Source organism: Gekko japonicus, unplaced genomic scaffold, assembly GCF_001447785.1.
Source record: "Gekko japonicus isolate JY-2015 unplaced genomic scaffold, Gekko_japonicus_V1.1 scaffold698, whole genome shotgun sequence".
Taxonomy (NCBI): domain Eukaryota; kingdom Metazoa; phylum Chordata; class Lepidosauria; order Squamata; family Gekkonidae; genus Gekko; species Gekko japonicus.
This window is the reverse complement of record NW_015168069.1, coordinates 230,680-247,881: the sequence shown is the minus strand read 5'-3', so window position 1 is coordinate 247,881 and position 17,202 is coordinate 230,680. Positions and strand designations below refer to the sequence as shown.

Genomic DNA, 17,202 nt, shown 5'->3' with positions numbered 1-17,202 from the left:
TCACCCATCTGGCTGCATGTGGAGGAGTGGAGAATCAAACCTGGTTCTCCCAGGTTAGAGTCCACCGCTCTGAACCACTGCACCAAACTGCCTCTCAAACTGGCCCTGTGGATGAGGCCTAGGTCCACCTCTTCCCGCCTTCCTAGAGGTGGCAGTTCCGTGGCTGGTTGGCTTTCCTTGCTTCGGTGTGGCACGAGTTAGACAAGTCTGTTGTTAGGAGTTGATGGGGGCTTAGAAACCAGTGGTGGTGAACGGCCGCTCAAGTACAATCACAAGCTGCACACCTCATAGCGTGTTCTGCACCTACGTGCAAGTGGCAAATTCTGTCGTGTTTCTTTCAAAACCTTGGGGTAACAGCCTTGGCTTGAAGGAAGCATTTCATTTTCTAGACCCTCCCAACTCTGACAACCTTGAAATCAATCTTGGTCCTGCATTCGGTTTGTTTGACCTGATATTGCTGCCCAGTAGAATTTGATCATTGAATATATAACAGATGAATACATTAAGGTCAGTACTGTCTATCCCTTGCTCGAAAGCCAGTTGTATCTGACTCTGGGAAGAAGAAAAAGAAGAAGAGATTGGATTTATACCCCGCCCTTCACTTGGAGTCTCAGAGCGGCTTACAAATTCCTTTCCCTTCCCTTCCCCACAACAGACACCCTGTGAGGTAGGTGGGGCTGAGAGAGCTCTGACAGAAACTGCTCTTTTTCAAGAACAGCTCTTATCAGAGCTACGGCTTGCCCGAGGTCATCCAGCCAGGTGCAAATGGAGGAGTGGGGAATCAAACCCAGTTCTCCCAGATTAGAGTCCGTGCACTTAACCACGACACCAAACTGACTGGGGGGGGGGTTGCTCATCTCCGATTCCAAGCCAAAGAGCCAGCGCTGTCCGAAGACGTTTCCGTGGTCATGTGGCTGGCATAACTGAACGTCGAGGCGCACGGAACGCCGTTACCTTCCCACCAAAGTGGTACCTATCTATCTACTTGCAGTTTCTTGCTTTCGAACTGCTAGGCTGGCAGGAGCTGGGACCAGAGACGGGAGCTCACTCCGTCATGCGGCACTCGGGTCTCGAACTGCGGAACTACAGACCTTCCGGCCTCCAGCTCAGCGTCTTAACCTCTGAGCCAACGCGGACCCTTGGTACTGTCTACTTATACTGAAACAGACCCTTGCCCGTTAAGGTCAGTATTGCCCACTCCGGCTGTGTCTCTCCAGGGTCTCAAGCCCAGATCTTTCACATCACCTACTTTCTGATCCCCTCAACTTGGAGAGGCTGGGGGTTGAACCTGGGACCTTCTGCAAACCAAGAAGTCGTTCTACTCGAGATTTTTTTTACTTGGGCTGCGTGAAGAATAACTCCGACTCTAAACAGGCAGCCTCGGGATTTATTCTTCAAGGTAAGCAAACGGCAAAGATTCCAGAGGCGGCTGAAGGGGGGGGAACTCTGCGCGCCCCGATCCGGCCCTCAGTGGTCCACCGTGACAGGAGAGGTGACGGACTTGACCAGGTCTTCGTACTTGACGAGCCCGTTGTGTCCGACCTTGGCTTCCTTCAGAAGGTTGTTCACTGCAAGACATTTGCACACTAATGGAACCACTTCCATCCCCCCTGATTTGTAGAGGGCATCGGAACTGTTGCCGTGTGGATTTTAAACCTGCGTCTCAGGACTGTCTACTGTGTCTGGCAGCGGCTCTCCAGGGTCTCGGGCAGAGAGGCCTTCCCCATCACCTGCTGCCTGCTCCTTCTAACTGGCAGTGCTGGGGATTGAACTGGGGACCTTCTGCATTCAAGGCAAGGAGGCTTACTAGGATGTTGCTTACCAGGTGGTGCTATCTACCCACACGCCATGCAAAAGTTTCAGGTCCCACTTCCACACATCAAAGGGACAGGATCAGTATTCCCTCTAAGCTGAGCTAATGTGAGCCAGCTCACAGTTTTTTTAGCCTCCGGCTCACATTTTTATCTTGGCTCGGGAAGGACGGCTCCAGAACAAACTAATTTAGGCAGCAGCCAAATTGCTTGCTCACAGCTTTAACGCCAGGAGCTCACAAAGTAGAATTTTTGCTCTCAGGGCTCCACAGCTTAGAGGGAGCATTGGACAGGATAGTATTTCTCCAGGCCAGTTGGTAACCCTGCCCTGCTCCTCCTGATCTCCTTACCAAGGGAAAAGATCCCTGGAAGTGGAACCAGTGGCTGGAAGCGCCCTTCCCCTTCGGAGGGGCACCATTTTGGAAAGGGGAAGGCAGCTTATCTGTGGGAACACCCTAAATACAAGTTATGTGGAGTAAATTGTCCAAATCCCGCATGAGACTGCAGCTTCTTCCTCTCTCGAGGGGAAACGGGATACTGGGAATATCAAGTCCGGAAGCAGGGAGGGGAGAGTGCTTTGGAGAAGCTTTTTCTGCTTGCGTTGACAAACAGACAAGACTCTTCTGGTTTCACCAGAGGCAAACACTGGAGAGTGGGCCAGGCCAGAAGCTGCAATCTCACCTTCAAACTCTGCGCCCAAATTACACCCTCTGCCTCCAGGTGAGGTGTAGAAACAACAGAGAGATCACGGGAAGGATGCAAACAATAACCGAAACGACTGTGATGTTATATTATGAAAATATATTTAGGCACAGTTCTGCAGTGAATCGAGTTTCTTCATCACATTATGAAAATATATATGCCTACACAGGACGGGAATGGCATATAATACCGTTTCACGTAACAGCTTTTTCAGTGACGTGTAAACTAATGTTATTCACGCAGCACACTCAGAAATAATGTACGGATAATACTAAATGTACTTGAGTATTTTGAAGCTCATCCAGAGAAGCAGATGGCATTGGTCTTTTTAGATGCGGAAAAAGTGTTTCATAATGTCAGCTGGAACTTTATGTTAGAACAACTGTTGGCATGGCGATGTGGAGAACAATTTTATATGATGGAGGTAGCAGCGTTCCGTGCGCCTCGGCGTCTAGTCATGCCGGCCACATGACCACGGAAACGTCTTTGGACAGCGCTGTGTCTTCGGCTTTGAAATGGAGATGAGCACCGCATCCCTAGAGTCGGACTCGACTGGCTTTCAAGCGAGGGAGACCTTTACCTTTACCTTAAAAGCCATCTACACCAAACAACAAGCGAGTGATGAAGAAACTCGATTCACTGCAGAACAGTGCCTAAATATGTTTTCATAATATAACATCACGGTTGTTTTGGTTATTGTTTGTAGCCTCCAGGTGGGGCCTGGACATCTCCCGCTTTGACAACTGATCTCCAGCTGACAGAGATTGGTTCCGCTGGAGAAAATGGCTGCTTTGGAGGGTGGACTCTCTGGCCTTGTACCATGCTGAGGCCCCTCCCCTCCCCAAACCCCACCCTCTCCCAGATCCACCCCCAAAGTCTCCAGGTATTTTCTAACACGGACCTGGCAACCAATGTTCCCTCTAAGCTGTGGAGTCTTGTGAGCAAAAATTCTACTTTGTGAGCTACTGGCATTAAAGTTGTGAGCGAGTGATTTGGCTACTGCGTAAATTAGTTTGCTCTGGAGCCATCCCTTTCTGAGCTGGGACGAAAATGTGTGAGCCAGGGGCTAAAAAGCTGTGAGCTGGCTCACACTAACTCAGCTTAGAGGGAACACAGCTGGCAACCCTACTCCAGCCACCAAGCACCGGGGTGGGGGTGGGGGTAGCCTCTCACCCTCTTCCCCGGACAGCTTTTCTCCCAGGCCGGTCAGCTTGGCCTTCAGCTCCGCCACGGTGATGAAGCCGGTCTTCTGCTCGTCCGTCATCAGCATGGCGAGCAGGATTTCATTCTCGGGGTCCTCCTGCTGCGTTTGCTTGTGCATGATGGACAGGAAAGTGGAGAAATCCAGCTCTGCGTTGTTGCCTGGAAGCAGAAGGGGACAGAATCAGCTTCCAGGGTCCTGTCAAGAAGGGCTGCTGTTATACCCTGGACAAACCCAGGAGCTGCACTGCTGGATCTCCGAGCAAGGGCTAATCTGAGTCCAGCCCCCCCCCACACACACCTTGTTGAGCCTGTGAGCCAGGGGTCCCCAATATGGTGATTGTGGGTGCCGTAGCTGGCCCCTTCTGCACTGACAGCTTGCTCCAGGGAATCCGAGGAGTCCATCCTTAAGGGTTGACTTTGCAGTCGCACGCATTCCCCCTGCACTGTCCTTCCCCCCCCCCCCGGTTTATTTAATTGTGCATTCTGTATGCGCTCTGCATCGACAAGCAAAACCCACATTTTTCGAGCAAACTGGCTGCTTTGTCTAAGGTGAAGAGAAAGGCGAACATCATTCTAAATGTTTAACTGCAGACTCAACCCCTCCCTCCCTGATTCTGCAAAAAGGAAAGGGAGGGGAGGGGGAATCCCAGGCCCACACATGCAAGACTGACACATCTGGGAGCAGGGAATCCCATCGCCCTTTATATTTACTGATTCCCTCTTATGCTCTATCTCTGGCTTTTAAAAAGTTTGCCTGAACGGGAGGACACGTCCTCTTTTGCCTTTGGAGAAGGAGGGAAAGAAAACAGAATGGGGAGGGAGCGTCCACCTAAAGAGAGAGAGGCAGAAACAGGGGAGGGAAGTAGGCAGCGCTTAAATACCCACAGAAACCATTCTACTTTAGAGAGGATTAGCGATTTGAAAGAGGATGAGAACAAAGAATCGCAGCGAAAGGAGTTTTGGTAACTGCGGGGCAACAGTGTGCTGGAAGCGGTCTGAATGCAGAGTCCCGTAAAGCAAATGCAGAAACGAGAAAAAGCCCCGACACGAACCGGAAGTGAAAGTAGGAGGGAATGCAGAATGGAAAAACAGGATCCACTCAGAAACCGAGGCAAAATACGGGTGCAGAAAGGGCCAGAGTCGTCAGGTGCCCCCTGACAACTGGCGGGTGGGGGGCACTCACTGACAGCAGAGCGAGGCCTCGCCCAGCGTCATCACTTCTGGCACGCACCAGAAGTAATGCCAGTCCGTCACGGATTACACTGGGTGTGCCGGTATTTGGGCAAAAATTCTATGGTAGAAGCCCCTTTTACCATGAAGTTTTGTCCACCTCAAGAGAGCGAGAGAGAGGTGGAAACAGGGGCGGGCAGGGGGCAGCACTTAATTACCCACAGAAACAATTCCACTTTAGATGGGATTAGCAATTTGAAAGCAGATGAGAACAAAGAGTCGCAGCAAAAGGAGTTTTGGTAACTGTGGGGCAACGGTGTGCTGGAAGTGGTCTGAATGCAGATCGCCGCAGAAACGAGAGAAAGCCCTGACGCAAACCAGAAATGAAAGTGGGAGGGAATGCAAAATGGAAGAATAGGATGCGCTCAGAAACTTGAGGCGGAATAGCAAATAGGTGGGCCAGGTGGGGCTCTTTCTCAGCAAGGCTTCTGATTGGCTATTCCAGATTTGATTGACCGTGCAGATTTTTAAAAGCATTGCTTTGGCAGTAGCTAGCTGCCACCAGAACACAAGGATCTCCACTGTGTGACTGAAGGTAAGCTGTGGCAGCCATTTTGTGGCTGGCTCCACCTCCTGCGGCCGCCATTTTGTGGCAGCCATTTCGCAACTGCACTCGCCATGCTGTGTTGGAATTCCAAAGGTGCCCACAGGCTCAGGGTGTTTGGGGACCCCTGCTGCATAAGCACTTGTGGCGTTTTCAGAGTGCGTGAAACAAACTGCCACCCGTTGAGGCTAGGTCCACTTGCCAAAAATCAGGAGTTTCTGAGCCAGGCTTCTGAAGGGGTGTTCCCTGTCTAGATGCCTCCTGGACTTCTATAAATATACTCCAATGAACTGGAACAAAGCCAGGATTGGGTTTTCCAGGGGAAAAGCAGGCAGTGATCCAGTCTAAAACTGAAGGCTGCCTAAGGCTACCAAGAGGCCCACAAATGGATTCTTTCCAAGCCACTGGTGCTCAAAGGTACGCTGCTTCTAAACATGGAGGTTCTACTTAGCTGCCCTATGTACCAGCAAGAGAGTGGGTTACCAGGATCGCCTTTGCTGAGGGCGGCTATGAGTGTCACGGGCTGGAGTCCGGGCAGAGCGAGAGAGACAGGTCCAGTCCGAGGTCAGAGCCAAGAGGTAGTAAAACAGGAGCCGAATAACAGAGTCCAACACACAAACCGAAAGCGTAGTCGTCGAAGCTGGGGTCGAGGAGCCGAGAGTTCACAGCACGAGACGGGAACTGGGAACACGGACGAGGTGGGTGCAGAAGCGTCGTCAAATTGACTAGTTGCTGGCACAAGGAACCAGCATCGAGTGGGGAGCTAAATACCCCTCAAGGGCTGCTGTCAATTAGCCTTCAGCGCATGTGTCCCAGCTTCTGCTAGAACTCAGGGCTAAGGGACCGCCTGCTGCGCAGGTGCGCCTCCCGCCACCGGGATGCTAAGTCCTGATGGAGCCAGCTCCGCAAATCTACCACCTGCGGAGGCGAGTCAGGGGGGCTGTCTGCTGTGCATCATTGTTCCTCAGCTGTTGCTGGGACGGGCAGCAAGGATACTCCCGATGGACTCTGCGGCTTCATCGGGGGCAGGTGTGGGGTCTGCTGGGGCTGGGAGCTCATGCTCAGCAGCACTCAAGACAATGAGCAGCAGCCCGTTCCTTTCCTTTCACTCGGGTCATTTCCTGCAGGAGCGCACAGGAGCGGAGCTCCGGCAGTAAAGAGCCCAGGGGGCGGGCACATGCAACAAGCCCCACCCACTGCTCCCAGCAGCCCTCAGTCAGAGCAAGAAGCAGCCAGGTAAGTTGCAGAGCCCCCCCTCCCGGCCCCCAGTCCAAAACAGTCCAGTGGCACCTTTAAGACCAAGTTTTATTCAGGTATAAGCTCTCCCTCTTCTGCGAGGGCAGGTCTGCACATCCCCCCCCCCCATAGCTAGCAATCCAAAACAGTCCAGTGGCGCCTGAGCGATGGGTGTTGCCTTCTGACACACTTCCGGTGATGCCAGGGGTGTGGCATATGCAAACGAGTTATGCTAATGAGTTATGCTAATGAGCTCTTGCACCTCTTTTTCTACGAAATGACCCCTGCTTTCACTTACCCACTTTCTGCGCCTGAAGGTGTTTGGCCACCTCGCCTGGGGTTGGGCTGGCCCCCAAGCAACGCATGACGGTGATGAGGTCGCTTGCCTTGATCTTGCCTTTGCGCTTCTTATCGTAGAGGGAAAAACATTCCTTGAACTCTGGCCGGGGAGAGAAGGAGGACCCCAGTTTCAGTGCAGCACCTGAATACCGTTGCATTGGGTATTGTAATTCTGCATGCAAGAGGATCTGGGCACACTTTGGCAGTTGCCCCCCCCCCGACGGTGTTTGCAGTAAAGAAGTGCTACCCACACTGCTGTTGTGCAGAGCTATATACAATTTATTTACACTATTTACACAGTCCAACAAGGCTTAGCATTCAGCTTAAAGGTAAAGGTTCCCTTGCTTGAAAGCCAGTCGAATCTGACTCTAGGGTTGCAGTGCTCATCTCCGTTTCAAAGCCGAAGAGCCAGCGCTGTCCGAAGACGTTTCCGTGGTCATGTGGCCGGCATGACTAAACACCGAGGCGCACGGAACGCTGTTACCTTCCCACCGAAGTGGTCCCTATTTATCTACTTGCAATGTCTTGCTTTTGAACTGCTAGGTTGGCAGCAGCCGGACCCAGAGACGGGAGCTCACTCCGTCATGCGGCACACTCGGGTCTCGAACTGCTGAACTACCGACCTTCCACAGCCTGCAGTTCAGCGTCTTAACCACTTGAGCCACCGCAGCTCCGTAAGTATTCGGCTTACACTTCAACAAAATGCTTTGCCAGGCACCAAGTAACCACACAGGCTTCAGACTGTAAGAACTGTACAGAATATATACATACACATAGCCAATCACTGAGCAGATGCTGCAACCAGTACATCATGTGATCGTGCAACTGTCAGTTTAGATCATTCTGATCTCTTTGACTAGCTGTCATATTGCTTGGTACTCAGTCTGCAGTTGCCAACACACGCACACCCCATCGGTTAGATGTTGAGCCTCTGTGGCCCATTGCTTGCCTTCTGTTTTCATCTTATGTAGGACTAGTGTTCCCTCTAAGTTGAGTTAGTGTGAGCCAGCTCATAGTTTTTTAGCCCCCGGCTCACACATTTTTGTCTTAGCTCAGGAAGGGATGGTTCCATGTTCCCTCTAAGCTGTAGAGTCTTGTGAGCAAAAATTCTGCTTTGCAAGCTACTGGCATTAAAGTTGTGCGCCAGTGATTTGGCTGCTGTATAAATTAGCCTGCACTGGAGCCACATCCTTCCTGAGCTAAGACAAAAATGTCTGAGCCAGAGGCTAAAAAACAGTGAGCTGGCTCACACCAACTCAGCTTAGAGGGAACACTGCTCCAGAGCAGACTAATTTATGCAGTAGCCCAATCGCTCACTCACAGCTTTAATGGCAGTAGCTCGCAAAGTAGAATTTTCGCTCACAAGACTCCACAGCTTAGAGGGAGCATTGTACAGGACTTCTCTTCTTCTCTCTCTTACCTGGGCTAGGAGCTGTAGCAAGTTAACCTTTTTGAAGTTAATCTGTTCACAAGAAGTTAAATGTACCGACATGAATACGCCGTGTAAGATCTGCTTCTATTTTTGTAAGTAACATTTCTTTCTCTTGTTACCATGGGAGTCAGGTCGTCTTTGTGATTGGTTTGAACAGCATTTCCCCCTTAACCGGGAAAACGGTGGCGAATCGGTGGGGATACTGTGAAAAAAAGCTTCGGTGCTTCCAAGGTAAATGATATATATTTTTTTACATTAACCCAATAAATACAATTGTTGTTTCCTCTGAACCGGAATGAACAGCCCATGTGCTTGTGAGGCCAGGGCCCTTCTCTGGAGTTGCCAACCCCCAGGTGATGGCTGAAGATCTCCTGGGATCAGAACTGATCTCTAGATGGCAGAGATAATTCTAAGGAAAATGGCTGCTTTGAAAAGTGGACTCCTATGGAATTGTAACCCACTGAAGTAGGGCCACCGGCCCCCCCCCCAGTTCCCACCTGGGGGGTGGCACCCCTACACTGACCTCCCTCCCCTCCACAAACCCCACCCTCCCCAGATTCCACCTCACAAATCTCCAGGAATTTCCCAACCTGGAGCTGGCAACCCTAATTTCCTCTGAGTGCTTCCGGGTAGTCTGCCTCCAGGTGCCAGTATGGTTAACGTTTACAAGGAAGAGAACTGCCAGTTTGGTGTAGTGGTTAGGAGCACGGACTCTAATCTCGGAGAACCGGGTTTGGTTCCCCACTCCTCCACATGCAGCCACTGGTGTGACCTTGGGTCAGTCACAAGTTCTTTCAGAGCTGTTCTCTTAAAGACAGTTCTGGAAAGAGCTCTCTCAGCCCCACCTGCCTCACAGGGTGTCTGTTGTGGGGAGGAGAAGGGAAAGGAGTTTATAAGCCGCTCTGAGACTCCTTTGGGTAGTGAAGGGTGAGGTATAAATCTTCGCGTGTTAGGGGTGAGGTATAAATCCACTCTCCTCCTCCTCCTCCTCCATAAGCACCTGTGATTCCCCAAGCTTAAGGACAGATGATCAATGATCAAAGCCATGACTATTTCTAAAACTAATAAAACTCATCAGAATTCCTTAAAATTTCACCTTCCCGATTAAAACACCATCCTGTTCTCTTAGGCTGGCAGTGTCTTCTCTCTCTTGGGTTGTGTAAAAAAAAATAATGCATCATTTGCCTTGGAAGCACAGAAGCTTTTTGACAATATCCCCGATTCGCCACGTTTTCCCGGTTAAGGGGGAAAATGCTGTTCAAACCAGTTACAAAGATGACCTGACTCCAAGGGTAACAAGAGAAAGAAATTTTACTTACAAAATTGGAGGCACATCTTACATGACATATTCACGTATGCACATTTAACTGATTGTAAGAGCGGGATCAGTTAAAAAAACACCACCAGATTCATTAAAATATACTTGGCTGCCTTTTTTTAAAAAAAGGTACATACCATTTATTTGATCCTGGGAGAGGAATTTGGCCTGCAACGCACACACAAGACAAGACACGAGGTTAAATGAAGGCGCTCTGCAGAGAAAGACACCCCCCCTCCCCCATTCACATGCACAGAAACCAAAACTCTCCTTTCTTCACCATTACTGGCTTTTATCTGCTTCTCTGGGGGGCCCTGCAGTTTCTTGGCCAGCCCGCTCCTGTCCTCTTCAGCTTCCGACTTTCGCTTCAGTGGAGGGGGTGAAGTCCACCAGTCGGGAAGGGTGGGGGAGTAGCGGCAGGTGTAATAAAACACCCTTGGGTGATGTAGATGCGAAAGGATCCCTGGCAGGGATCTGGTTTCGGTGGCGGGACTGGCTGCCCGCCAAACAGCAGGTGGACTGCGGGAACTGCTTTTTAGTAAAACCCTCCATCTTGTCCTGGTAATTTATTTATTTATTTAAACATTTATACCCCACCCTCCCCGCAAGCGGGCTCAGGGCGGCTTACAAGGGGTCTACAAGAACTAATATAAGAGTGCAAACATACCCAGCCAGAGGCCAGCATTTGCCTTTCTAGACCCACCCCCCTGGAATTCCTTAGCTGGCAAAATACTTGATGATCCTGAATGGATTCTGAGGCACCTCCTAATCAGCGTTCCCTCTAAGCTGAGTTAGGGTGAGCCAACTCACAGATTTTTAGCCTCCGGCTCACAGATTTTTGTCTTCGCTCAGGAAGGAGGGCTCCAGAGCAAGCTAATTCATGCGGCAGCCAAATCGCTCGCTCACGACTTTGATGCCAGTCGCTCAGAAAGTAGAACTTTTGCTCACAGGACTCCACAGCTTTAGAGAGAGCATTGCTCCTAATGCAGGCCCCCCCACAGTGTTCCCTCTAAGCTGAGTCAGTGTGAGCCAGCTCACAGGTTTTTAGCCTCCGGCTCACACATTTTTGTCTCAGCTCAGGAAGGAGGGCTCCAGAGCAAACTAATTTATGCAGTAGCCAAATCGCTCGCTCACAACTTCAATGCCAGTGGCTCACAGAGAAGAATTTCTGCTCACAAGACTCCGCAGCTTAGAAGGGAGTGTTGGCTCCCCAACCTCTTTGAGCCTCTGGACACCTTTGGAATTGTGACACAGGGTGGTGGGCAAAACAGCAGAAACGGCTGTTGCAGGTGGCAGAGCCAACCTCAAAGTACAAGGGAGCAAATGTTATGCATGATTCTCATAGTAACTCCTCCTACATTTTCAGCAGAAGTTCTGTTTATAATTGGATGCCTTTTTAATCTACACAGCCAACCAGAAGTCTTGTTGGACGCAAGGCCCTGCTTTCTTAAAACACTTGACGGGTACCACGAAACGTGCCGGGGGACACCATGCTTCACGGTATAACATCAGGGACCTGTTCTACTGTGTTGAAAGGTCAACAAAATGGGGTGTGTTCATTTGCAGACCCGGAGGAGGAGAGGAAATTGGATTTATACCCCGCCCTTCACTACCCAAAGGAGTCTCAGAGCACCTTACAATCTCCTTTCCCTTCCCCTCCCCACAACAAGACACCCTGTGAGGTAGGTGGGGCTGAGAGAGCTCTCCCGGGGACTGCCCTTGAGAGAACAGCTCTGAAAGAACTTGTGACTGACCCAAGGTCACCCCAGCAGCTGCATGTGGAGGAGGAGTGGAGAATCAAACCCGGTTCACCCAGATTAGAGTCCACGCTCCTAACCACTACACCACAGTGGCTCTCGAGAGCTAAGTGCAGAAGCCACACAGGAGTACATTAAACATAATGGTTTAACAGTTATGTTTCCTGCGACTGAATTTTCCAGCATGCCGTTCTGGCTTGAAAACCCCTATTTACCTTTTGTTCCTCGTCAAGCCCGAGTCTGTCCTTACATGCCTTGTTCTGCTAAGCTTCCTTGTGTCAAATCTGCCCTGCTACACTTACGTGCTTCTAGTATTTCTGTATTATGACAGGGGTCATTTCCTGCAGGAGCGCACAGGGAGTGGAGCTCCGGCAGTAAGGAGCCCAGGGGGCGGGGCACATGCAACAAGCCCCGCCCCCTGCTCCCAGCAGCCCTCAGTCAGAGCAAGAAGCAGCCAGGTAAGTTGCAGAGCCCCCCCCCCCCCGGGCCAAAACAGTCCCGTGGCACCTTTAAGACCAAGTTTTATTCAGGTACAAGCTCTCCCTCCTCTGCGAGGACAGATCTGCACGTTCACCCCACCCCCCAATAGCTAGCAATCCAAAAGAGTCCAGTGGACCCTGAGCAGTGGGTGTTGCCTTCTGACACACTTCCGGTGATGTCAGAGGGTGTGGCCTATGCAAATAAGTTATACTAATGAGTTATGCTAATGAGCTCCTGCACCTCTTTTTCTACGAAATGACCCCTGATTATGTATAACTAAGGTTAAAACGTAGTACAAAGGCAGTAAACTAAAAAAGGGTATCTTGTGCGTCCCTGCCGCTGGCAAGGACGTCAGACTCAAAGTATTCATCCCACCAGCCCCCATTTCCTGACTAGGCCCGAGGAACCTCTAGCGTTCAGGGGCTGCTTCTCCATATGCCCCCCCTCTGGATTTAGCCACGAGGAACGGTCTGTACCTGTTGGGATTCAAACCCACGTTGACGGTCGAGTGAAATAAATCAGTAGCAGCAGCTTGAACAGCTCGGCTTACCCTGGGCTTGTCAGGACTTTGGAGCTGGGCAGCGTTGGCCTCTCAAGACTCGGGTGGGAGACCACCAAGGAAGTCCAGGGTTGCTACGCAGAGGCAGACAAGGGCAACCCACCTCTGTCCCTCTCTTGCTTGGAATGCCCCAAGGGCGGAGTCGCCAGGAGTCAGTTGCTGCTCAACAGCAAATCCTACTTTTTGACAAAAGAAGCTATATTGTGGGATTCCACCAACTCAAGTGGTTAAGACGCTGAACTGCAGGCTGTGGAAGGTCGGTAGTTCAGCAGTTCGAGACCCAATTGTGCCACATGACGGAGTGAGCTCCCGTCTCTAGTTCCAGCTCCTGCCAGCCTAGCAGTTCGAAAGCGAGAAATTGCAAGTAGATAAATAGGTACCGCTTCGGTGGGAAGGTAATAGCGTTCCATGCGCCTTGGTGTTTAGTCATGCCGGCCACATGACCACGGAAACGTCTTCGGACAGCGCTGGCCCTTCGGCTTTGAAACGGAGATGAGCACCGCAACCCTAGGGTCGGATTCGACTGGCTTTCGAGCAAGGGAACCTTTACCTTTTAAGCTATGAGTAGGCCACCAAGTTCTGCTACATGGAGCAGGGAAGAGACGGCTTGCGCCAGCAGGGGCTGCCTACATTGACAAGGAAACGTTCCAGGCCAGAGCGACATTTTTTCAGCCAACTTTTATTTGAAGGGTTTGGCTCACACTCGGGAAAGGCACACGATGTACAAAGGCCGGGTGAGGTAGCAGTCGGTGAAGGAATTCTATGTGTGTCTGGGGAGGGAAGGAAATCCAGTTATCCCCCCCCCCCAAAGAAATGCCCTTTCCCTCCCTTTTGAGTGAACTGTTTTCTACCTGAGTATTCTGAGAGAAGGAAGGCCGAAAGCACTGGACGGACTCTGGCAAACCGAAAGAAGACCAGCCACGGAGCAAGGGAGCCCTTCTTTTCCCCAGCTTGTAGAAATGATGCTTTTCTGGCCCGCAGCCGGCCACGGCTCATGACTGCAGCTCTCTTTTGAGAGGAGGGTCTCAGTCAGAAATGACAGGAAGGTCTGTCAGCCATGGAGCTGCCTTCTCCGTCCATCAAGGTCAGTATTGCCTACTCAGACAAGCAGCGGCTCTCCAGGGTCTCAGCACAAAGAAGAGATTGGATTTACTTGGGAGTCTCAGAGTGGCTTAGTCTCCTCTCCCTTTCCCTCCTTTCCCCACAACAGGCACCCTGCAAGGTAGGGGGGACTGAGAGAGCTCTTTCGACAACTGCTCCTGAGAGAACTTGTGCCTGACCCAAGGTCACACCGGCAGCTGCACGTGGAGGAGTGGGGGAATCCAACACGGTTCTCCCAGATTAGAGTACGCGCTCCTAACCACGACACCAAACTAGGAGGTCTCTCACATCACTTACCGCCTGGTATTTTCAAGTGGAGATGCCGGGGATCGAGCCTGGGACCTCCTGCGTGCCAAGCAGAGGCTCTGCCACTGAGCCACAGCCCCTCTTTACAGCTCTCCAGGATCTCAGGCAGAGAAAGGTCTTTCCCATCACCTCCTGCCTGGTCCTTTTAACTGGAGATGACGGGGATTGAACCTGGGACCTCCTGAATGCCAAGCAGATGCTCTGCCACTGAGCCACAGACCCTCTCTACAGTTCTCCAGGGTCTCAGGTGGAGGTCTTTCCCATCACCTCCTGCCTGGTCCTTTTAACTGGAGATGTCGGGGATTGAACCTGGGACCTTCTGCGTGCCAAGCAGATGCTCCACCACTGAGCCACACCCTTCCTGCTCTTCCTCCATTTACTGCGGCTGTCTCTGTTGTTTACTCATGGAGTTACGGGGCTGCTGCTTGGATGAAAAAGCAACTATGGCTCGGATCTTATGAATGAGCTCTGTGCACGCTTAACAGTCTATGCTTTTCCTTTTCCGCTAAAAGTATCGATCATGTGCAAACAGAGGTTTCAGTGGAAGAGGATGCTAACTCCATGGCACACGTTGTCTAATGTGCAAAGAACGTGTTTGCAGGAGCTAAATCAATGCCTTTAGAGAAGAACGTAAGAACATCAGAGAAGCCACTGTTGGATCAGGCCAGTGGCCTATCCAGTCCAACACTCTGTCACACAGTGGGCAAAAATACCAGGGGCCATCAGGAGGTCCAGCAGTGGGGCCAGGACACTAGAAGCCCTCCCACTGTTGCCCCCCCCAAGCACCAAGAATACAGAGCATTTCTTGCCTCAGACCGGGAGTTCCTTATCTATACCTTGTGGCTAAGAGCCACTGATGGACCTCTGCTCCACATGTTTATCCATAAGAACATAAGAGAAGCCAATGTTGGATCAGGCCAATGGCCCATTCAATCCAACACTCTGTGTCACGCAGTGGCAAAAGCCCTTGACATCTGGGGTGTGTGTGTGTGTATTCAAAGTGGCAAAAAGCTATCAACAGAGTGGCTGAAAAGTATGTGTGACAGGGCCTATCGATTCTGGACTTTACGTAAAAATCTGCACCAAGCTTCAAACTAGGCCAAAGAAGCCCATCTTTGCATGGAGGGTAAGTCCATCAATGACTACTAGCCATGCTAACTGAGGGGAACCTCCACATTCAGAGGCACTAAGCCTCTGAATCCCAGAGCTGGGAGGCAACACCAGGGAGAGACCTCAGCCTCTATGGCCCGTTGTTGGCCGTCCAGAGGAACTAGTTGGCCCCTGTGTGAGACAGGATGCTGGACTAGATAGACCCTCACTAGTCTTAACCAGCAGGGCTCTTCTGAGGTTCTTCTCAGGGGAAGGCCTCGGCCTCTCTGCCCTGTTGTTGGCCCTCCAGAGGAACTGGTTGGCCCCTGTGTCAGACAGGATGCTGGACTAGAGGGACCTTCACTGGTCTGAACCAGCAGGGCTCTTCTGATGTTCTTATCAGAGGGAAGGCCTCGGTTTTCTATGCCCTATTGTTGGCCATCCAGAGGAACTGTTTGGCCCCTGTGTGAGGCGGAATGCTGGACTAGAAGGTCCCCTGGTCTAATCTAGCAGGGCTTTTCTGATGTTCTTATGAAGGCCTTGGCCTCCATGACTTGTTGTTGGACCTCCAGAAGAACTGGTTGGCCACTGTATGAAACAGGACTAGATGGACCCTCACTGGTCTGATCCAGCAGGGCTCTTCTGAGGTTCTTATCAGGGGAAGGCCTCGGCCTCTGTGCCCTATTCCTGGCCCTCCAGAGGAACTGGCTGGCCACTGTGTGAGATGGGAGGCTGGACTAGAGGGACCCTCACTAGTCTGACCCAGCAGGGCTCTTCTGATGTTCTTCTCAGGGGAAGGCCTTGGCCTCTGTGCCCTGTTGTCGGCCCTCCAGAGGAACTGGCTGGCCCCTGTGTGAGACAGGAGGCTGGACTAGATGGACTCTTGGTTTCATCCAGCAGGGCTCTTCTGATGTTCTCTTGCATAGTTTATTCTGCCTGTCACCAACACGGGAGAAAGGGAAGGTGGGGGGGGGTGGGGGGGAGAGATAGGAACGATAGCACCAAGCACCACCTGTAGAACAGAAGTCTGTGGGGGCTCTTCTCTGGCTTCTGAGATGTTAACAGACATGCCTGACCCATTGAAAAGTTTCCCTTCCAGGCTGGAGGGACAAGAACCACAAAGAATCTCCAGAAGCTCAGAGCTCAAGCCAACGACAACTTTTAAAGTTCAGCAGTGGAACAAAACTAGGAGCAAACACTCTCCCTACAACCCAAACACTCCATGGAAAACCAAGGCTGCGTCTCTATGCGAGCTTACTTAGAGCGTGCCTAAAATTCAGCATGACTTGTTTCCAAGTAAGCTTGCAAAAGATCGGGCGGTGGTTTGTTTCTGTTTATTTCCTTTGCCTCCTGCCTCTCTCTTCCCAATAAGGACCTAAAGCAGCTGACATAGTTCTCCCCTCCTCCCTGGTGTCCTCACAACAACCCTGTGAGGTAGGTTAAACCAAGTGGCAAAACAGGGATTCGAAGCAGGGCTTCCCAGATCCTAGTCTGAGTCCAGTGACACCTTTGAGACCAACAAACTTTTATTCTGGGTATGAGCTTGTAACCAAAGGGGGGGGGAGGGACAAAGGGAAGGGCTGCCTACCCTTGGACTAAAAAAAAAGAAGACTTTCTGTTGAAGTTTTCAGAAGTGGCAAAAAGCTATCAACAGAGCTGCTGAAAAGTAAGTGTAACAGGCTGTGACGTCCTTGCTTATTGGGGAGACTGTTTCTCCTTGAAAATACACTCTGTGTACTTGAACTTAGTAGATTTCTGCTGCCACCAGGAATTAAAATTCCAAATCTCTCTATTTTGGTAGAATGACCCAGTGTCTGGGCGCTTCAGAGGACTACGTGGCCCTGAGGAAGGACTGTTCTGATTGCTGGGATAAGTTTAAACAAATAATGATTTATTTATAAAAGAACAAAATAGGTTTCTGGGTATTTTTGAACTGCTGTTGAAGAAAGAAAATATAACTGACAAAGCTTGGCATCACACACAGTCTCTCATACACCAAAACTCAACTCTGACGGGCTTAGACACTCAGTCTAAACTCTCTTGCTCATATGGCCACACAGGCTAAACTCTCTTGCTCATATAGACACACAGGCTG

The 17,202-nt window shown here is 51.0% G+C and overlaps 1 protein-coding gene across 1 annotated transcript; it reads right to left on the bottom strand.

Annotated features, from left to right (window-relative positions):
• Nucleotides 1-1,466: 1,466 nt before the first annotated feature.
• Nucleotides 1,467-10,367, bottom strand: CALML4 (calmodulin like 4). Its single transcript, XM_015414593.1, has 5 exons — nucleotides 10,176-10,367; nucleotides 9,953-9,983; nucleotides 7,025-7,165; nucleotides 3,687-3,875; nucleotides 1,467-1,568 (listed from the first exon to the last, which is right to left on the bottom strand). The coding sequence occupies exons 1-5, from the start codon at nucleotides 10,365-10,367 to the stop codon at nucleotides 1,468-1,470; spliced, it is 654 nt and encodes a 217-aa protein (XP_015270079.1). The 3' UTR covers nucleotide 1,467.
• Between the last annotated feature and the right edge of the window lie 6,835 nt (nucleotides 10,368-17,202).